Source organism: Gloeophyllum trabeum, assembly GCF_000344685.1.
Source record: "Gloeophyllum trabeum ATCC 11539 unplaced genomic scaffold GLOTRscaffold_00009, whole genome shotgun sequence".
Classification (NCBI taxonomy): Eukaryota; Fungi; Basidiomycota; class Agaricomycetes; order Gloeophyllales; family Gloeophyllaceae; genus Gloeophyllum; species Gloeophyllum trabeum.
Window position 1 is genome coordinate 639,420 of NW_006920418.1, and position 6,704 is coordinate 646,123.

The 6,704-nt window shown below is 49.6% G+C and overlaps 2 protein-coding genes across 2 annotated transcripts; both read left to right on the plus strand.

The window, feature by feature from the left end:
• Nucleotides 1-843: 843 nt before the first annotated feature.
• Nucleotides 844-2,846, plus strand: GLOTRDRAFT_139460 (uncharacterized protein; the record flags this gene model as incomplete). The annotated part of the gene is made up of 11 exons (XM_007869201.1): nt 844-901; nt 954-985; nt 1,053-1,172; nt 1,224-1,336; nt 1,386-1,412; nt 1,462-1,540; nt 1,587-1,702; nt 1,749-1,781; nt 1,832-2,094; nt 2,150-2,543; nt 2,608-2,846. 11 exons carry the CDS (start codon nt 844-846, stop codon nt 2,762-2,764), a joined length of 1,392 nt encoding a protein of 463 aa, XP_007867392.1. The 3' UTR covers nt 2,765-2,846.
• A 219-nt stretch (nt 2,847-3,065) lies between these two features.
• Nucleotides 3,066-3,565, plus strand: GLOTRDRAFT_139461 (FabD/lysophospholipase-like protein; the record flags this gene model as incomplete). Its single annotated transcript, XM_007869202.1, has 2 exons — nt 3,066-3,097; nt 3,153-3,565. Coding segments are annotated over exons 1-2 (435 nt in total), but the record flags the coding sequence as incomplete, so codon positions are not given.
• Nucleotides 3,566-6,704: the final 3,139 nt, after the last annotated feature.

Here is a 6,704-nt window from a genome sequence, read left to right on the forward strand (position 1 = left end):
TCTGCATCCATATACTAACATATAGCATGATGTCCCTCGAGTTCCCATCGGTGTCGTCTTTGTTCCTCTACGGAGCCGAACGATACGTACTGGCGTTGCGGGAACTCCCGCAAGGTCCAATTAATATTCAACAGGGGTCCCCGCATGCTGCGAACAACGTCAGACGTAAGGTTCGCAAAGTTGAAAGTTCAGCTGGAATCAGGACGTGAGAAGACACTACACGGAGGCAATCAATTAATACCTGTGGTGACCCGATCTTCATGCTTCATGATCAAACAGTTGTCAGACAGGATCAGACACGTTCGCGGCTCGCCACTCGTTCAACATCGGCATGCTCTTATTCCCGACCCAGCGTGGCTGGAGTATGCACGGCGCTCATCAGAGTCGAAGTCTTCTCTCATGCTGCAATGGAATGCTCTTGCCGCCAGTTCAAATTGGGCAGTGACTCGGAATCGGCGATGCGCGCCCACGGCGGTTGAAAGAATTTGTTCACGCCAGACGCATGTTTGCTGAGCTTTCGCCGCGATGTTACATGCCTGACGGGACACGCCTGCTTTCGGACGATATCGTTTCCAACAAGACTAGTGTGGGTGCACTATGAACGCTTTCCGCAGCTGGAGCAACGTTGCAACCTGACGATTGAAAGAGGATCGCGTTATCCCTGCTTCCGAGGTTTTGTGTGACTTGCCTCTGTCTTAGTTTAAATATCAGCATCACATGCAGCGCAAAGGATAGTCTTGTACTCCGACTTGGTAACCAATTTATATCTTCTTACTAGAGATTCCGATGCTAAGACCAATGAGTCCCGTATCCAATACTCTGCCCAGGCCACTCCTGCCGCCCATGAATCCTCTCGTCGCTCCAGCCGTCCCTGAACCTCAGAGTCGCACCCTGTGCCTATGTACGTTGTCCTCGTGTAGCGTGATATCCTTCCTACCCTGACGATTTTCTAGGCTTTGATGGTACGGGAAATAAGTTCGGAGAGGTAATAATCCCTAGAAAATCTACATCAGTCGTACTGATCTAGGCCTTAACGCTTCTTAGAATGTAAGACAACGTTTGTGGCAATCGCCAGGGTTGTGAGACTGATACAGCATCAGAACTCCAACGTAGTCCGATTTTTCCGTGCTCTCATCAAAGATAATCCCGAGCAGCAGCTTCCTTACTACCAAGTAAGTTCTAACGCCTTGCTCTAGTGGGAATGTAGTCATTGGGCACGGTAGGCTGGCATTGGCACATACAACAAACGCGAATTTCATACTCGAACGCTTACTCACTTGTCTTCGGCGCTTGATCAAGCCGTAGCCCTCCATCTGAATGATCATGTCAAGGACGGGTGGGTAGACGTTGCTACTCGGAGAGAATGTATCTCACTGTTTCCTCAGATACACCTTTCTGATGCGTAACTATCGGTAGGTGACCAGGTCATCAATGGGGCGCAATACTGATAACTTGCCGAAGTTCGGGTGACAAGATTTGTCTGGTTGGCTTCTCGAGAGGGGCGTACACGGCGCGTGCCTTGGCTGGGATGCTATACAAGGTACGGCCCCGACTCACGTTATATCACTGGTACCTCGACTGTCCAGCAGGTTGGCCTTCTTCCGCCAGACAACGAACAACAAGTAGACTTCGCCTTTACAATGTACCAGTCAACGGATATCTCTTCCGCGATGACTAGTAAAGAGTTTAAGGACACGTTCTGGTGGGTCATTTTCTCTGCTGATGACGAAGGTGCTGAATTGGATTAGCATGGATGTGAAGGTCGATTTCCTCGGCGTCTGGTGAGCGACAATACTGTAGTGGTACGACGGCTCGGCTGATCATACACTAGGGATACCGTCTCATCGGTCGGCATTATACCCAGAGCTCTTCCGTACTCTGCTGCATGCTACAATGTTACGACGTTCCGGCACGCGCTGGCTTTGGATGAACGCAGGGCGCGTTTTCGTCCTAATATATGGGGCGAACCCACCGTCAGAGAAGAAGTATTGGACCATGATATACAGATCGAACTACCCGAACCTGACAAACGCGACGACTGGGTGTATGAACCCATTGATCGAGGTGTGGATGTCAAAGAAGTGTGGTTTTCAGGTGAAGCTGGATGCGTCTCGATTGGAGGCGTATACCTTACTGAGATGGGTTCTAGGTTGCCACGCCGACGTTGGTGGTGGCTCTCACCGAACTGAGGAGCAGGAAAGTTTGTCCAATATCACCTTGCGTTGGATGATCAAGGAATGCCGAAGCTCCAAGGTCGGATTATTCGATAAGGTGTACCTCAAAGATATCGGTATTGATCTCGATACCGACACGTCGACGGACCCAAGGATGAACCCCAATCCCGAGTCCAGCGGGCCGCCTCTGCATACCCTCATGCTTTCACGGAGTGACCTGCACGCCTTGCTTCACCCCAAGGATTATATAGATGCTTTGGCCTGGATCTATGACCAGCTCAACAGCGTCCGCTTCTGGTGGTTCTTGGAGTACATACCCATGCTTCAAACGTACCAGAAGGTGGACGGGACTTGGTTACGCCATCGACTGTGGGTCGTTCTTCTTATTCTCAGAGTACCCCGACTGAATGTATAGATCGGCTGATCATTGCAGCCCGAACTACGGCGGAGGAAGAATCATACCTCACAGGAATCAGACTGTCCTTGTCCATTCCTCTGTCAGAGAGAGGATGGATAAGTCACAATACCAGCCTAAGGCTCAGAACTGGAGGGATATTTCTGACGCCGATATGATCCGTTGGGTGGACTAGTGTGGTGCGGGCATTACGATTGGACGATGCATATATGGGCGTCTTTCCGTAACCGCTGGCTCGGCCTCTATTTGCAATTTTTCGTATGAACTTCCCTGTCGTGCAGACTCGCGCTATCTCTTAATATCTGTATTCAAGGAATCGATGCACCGCGCAGTTGGCAGGTCGATCGCTGAAGCGCTAATCGTCGGACCTGATCTTTCTGAAATGAAGCAGAGGGTGTCAAATAGCACATGTTTCCCGCGAGGCAATATTCTCTATAAAACCTTGTACGCTATTCAGAGGTATCCATCATCCTCAAGCGTATCGAAATGCCCATGGCTCTACGACATCGTATGTGTCCTTTCACTGAGCGAATCCGTAATCGAGCTGATGCTTCGTATGTGAGCATCCCACCGACGCATCTTATCACTTGACGGGGGTGGTCTTCGTGGTCTCTCCAGTCTTCTCGTGGTGGAGAGAATAATGGAAGAAACCGGGAAAATAGCCGGGCGAAACACACCAGTGCGACCTTGCGAAGTATTTGACATGATTTGTGGCTCCTCCACAGGTGGCCTCATAGCTTTACTGCTCGGTCGCTTAGGGCTCGAATGCTCTGTTGCCATCGAAGCATATAAAAATATAGTTGGCCGCCTTATGGGCGAGGAGCCGCAGCCATTCTGGGATCGCTTATTGAGTGGCTCAGGTGACCATGGTTCTGACAAGGAACGGCAGTACGAAGAACAGGTCAAAGCACTGGTGGGGACATATGGAGGCACTAGTCTCTTCCAAATGCCCTCTCCTGGTGGACAGCATTGCAAGGTACGCCATTCTCGATCTCCTGGCAGGGTCTCCATATATTCGTCGACAGGTCTTGGTCCCCCTTTCGGCCGATTCACCATATTACACTGGGATGATTAATCAAGTCCGCTCCTATCCCACCCCTGCGCAAGCCTCTAACACGATGCCACTCCGACACGAATGGTCTATCTACGAAGTTGCCAGAGCCACACTTGCGCAGCCTTTCGTTATGCAGCCTCTGTCTTTGGAACAAAATGGCAAACATTCGACGTATGGGGACGCAGGAACATCCGGGTTTAACAATCCGACACTGCTCGCGTATAGAGAGGCGTCCAGGTTGTGGAATGCTGAAGAGGTCGGTGTCATAGTCAGTGTAGGTTGTGGACTCCGAGTCGCAGAGCTACGTCCACAAAATCCAACTCGCGACTGGAGCCCTACGGACCGACAGCTTCAATGTATCTCGGGGCCTATCGCTCTCAAGAAATCCCATGAGGTCAAAGAAGAAACCGCAAAAGTCCAATCAGAAAAAATCTCGAAGTACTTGTTATCCATCGCTGCCGATTCGGAACTCGTTCACCTCAATATTCTCGAGGCGGTATCAGCCCTTGATCGGTAAGTTGCCACAACACTTGGATGAACCTTCTGATACCACGTCCACACACATAGGGAAATATACCAAAGATTGGACCCTCCATTAGCTTTCCTCGACGAATACTTGGCCCACCAGAAAACGGAAGTGGCGGTGAAAGCATGGCTGGATGCACCCTTGCAGAACGAGATCGTCGGGAAAATCGCTTCCAAACTCGTTCTGAGAGCTCCCCGAGTCATAAATGCCCCAAGGACGGTCGAAGAAGCACGAACGCTGGATCCTCCTCCCCCTCCCGTTGACACAAACCCAGGCTACAACCCTCAGCTTGACAAGAAGCGGCCGCAGGATCTCACTCACTATTTACGGTAAAACCCTGCCCTCCTCGTGTTCTCGGGAGAGGAATGGACTGATGATGAGCATGGTAGCGAATTCGAAGTGATTTTTGTCATTGATGATTCTCAATCAGTAAGTCTGGAGTCTGGAGTGAATGATGATATCCCCCTTAAAGGATCTAGATGTACGGAGACCTGTGGCAAGAAACTTCCCAAGCTCTGGTCGGCATAATTAACCATGCCCGGGCACATCCCAATGTGGGCGATGCAATCCATGTTCATTTCTTCAATTCGCCCGTCGTACACGTGGAAGGACAGGTTGTCTGATTTGTGGTGACCTTGTTTGTGCCTTTCCTGACGGGTGGAATTGCATAGGACTCCATCACAATTACGCAGTTATTCACTCAAGTACAGCCAACCGGTACAATTCTGTCTCCATCTATATTTCTTCGCTATGCTTAATACGTCACTTCCAGGTCGCACACCAACTGGCGCAGTCTTGAAGAGGGTGCTGGACCCTCATATTCGCAGACTGGACTTGGCCATTGGCACTCCCGAATACTCTGATATCAAGCCACTCGATGTGATCGTCATCACAGACGGCAAGCCTGGTAAGCAATTCAGTAATAAGTTGGTATATATACAGGGCGTTGCTGAGGAGCGATTGGAGATGACCGGCCCCAGGACGTGATAATTCAATCCGCTTCGCACTTGAAGACACATCACCACCATCCCAATTCCATTGGTATTCAATTCGTGCAGGTCGGAAGCGACAGTAATGCGACTTCAAAGTTGCAGGAACTCGTAGAAGGTGATAACGGGGTGGGTATTGAACGTGCCTTCCGCAATTTAGAAGCTATTAACTATTTCCATAGAACATGGTGGACACTGTCCCCTATTCGGGCGTGCTAGACTTTCAAAAACTTGAGCGAATACTTCTTGGAGCCCTCCATCCGAATGTCCGAGCATTGTTACCCCGGGAAACAGTGCACGTGTCTGTCTCGCCTTGAAGGGCGGCACCCTCACCGTCTCCTCGAGAGTCTGTTCCAACGCAACACATGCAATTCATCTCATAGCAGAGTTCCTTAACGACCATCAGTGTTTGTGATAACTTTGTACAATACGCGAGAATGGACAAGTTCGATTCGTGGATTACAGCAGTTCAGTACTAATGACTGTCAACGATGCTGTATGCTAGCCACGTGAGTTTACAGGCCTCGTCCAGTGCGACGATGCCGACTGCGATGTTGCCAAAAGAATGCAACCGTTATACCAATATGATGCAGATAAAGAGAAAGGCCGAGATAAAAACGGGAATATATGTCACCCTCTTGAAAGGCCCCTCATTCTGGTCTAGCACCGGTGGACGGCCAAGGATGGTCCTAGCAGGGATGCCATACATGGCGGCTAGACATGGAAGTGCCGTCAGCCAAAACCCTCAGCACAAAAGAATCTCACTAACGATGTCCAGAAGAAAGATCTTGCCTGTCTCATGCTGCTATTGTAAGTATATCATTATGCTCCCTAACGTGAACGTGACTGTCACCAAGGACATGATGATAGTGATGTTGTCGATCCCCGCGACGACCAAGAAGGCTACAGATCTAGAAGCACTATGGAGATTAGTTAGCAAGGTAGCTATATATGGCTTGCCTAAGGGGTCGTTGACGGACGTGAGCACAACGGGTGAAATCTCCAACTCCCTATGCAATAGCTCAAGGTACGTATACTCGTTCCATGCATCGACCCTGCCTTTGTAAAATCTCCGTAGTCAGTACAGTTAGCTTGTATCACACACACACCAATAAACGGAACCTCGTCTTATTGCGAGAGATACAAGATAGGTAATTGAGCTAAGCAGATTCAGAGGTAGTTGTTGTCTAACGATCCGCCTGCCCAATCCGTCCATCTATCACTCAGTAACCAAACACGTCCAAACTCGGCGCCACTCGGTGGCGCCCACCTTACACCCTCCCCACTTAGAGCGAGACATTGTCTCTGATGACAATGGGGAGCGATATAATGGTATTATTGTTGTATGAAAATATATTATAATAGGGTCCGAGACTCAATGGTCATTTACATCGCGATTCGGGGTAGTGTCCATGACGAGGATCATCATACAATGCAATTTTGGTATGCGGCGGGAGGAGTGGTCATATTACATAGTGATGCCGCAGGGTATTAATGATTTGATAATGCGATATAAGATTGTTATAGTCCAAATAATAGTACAGAC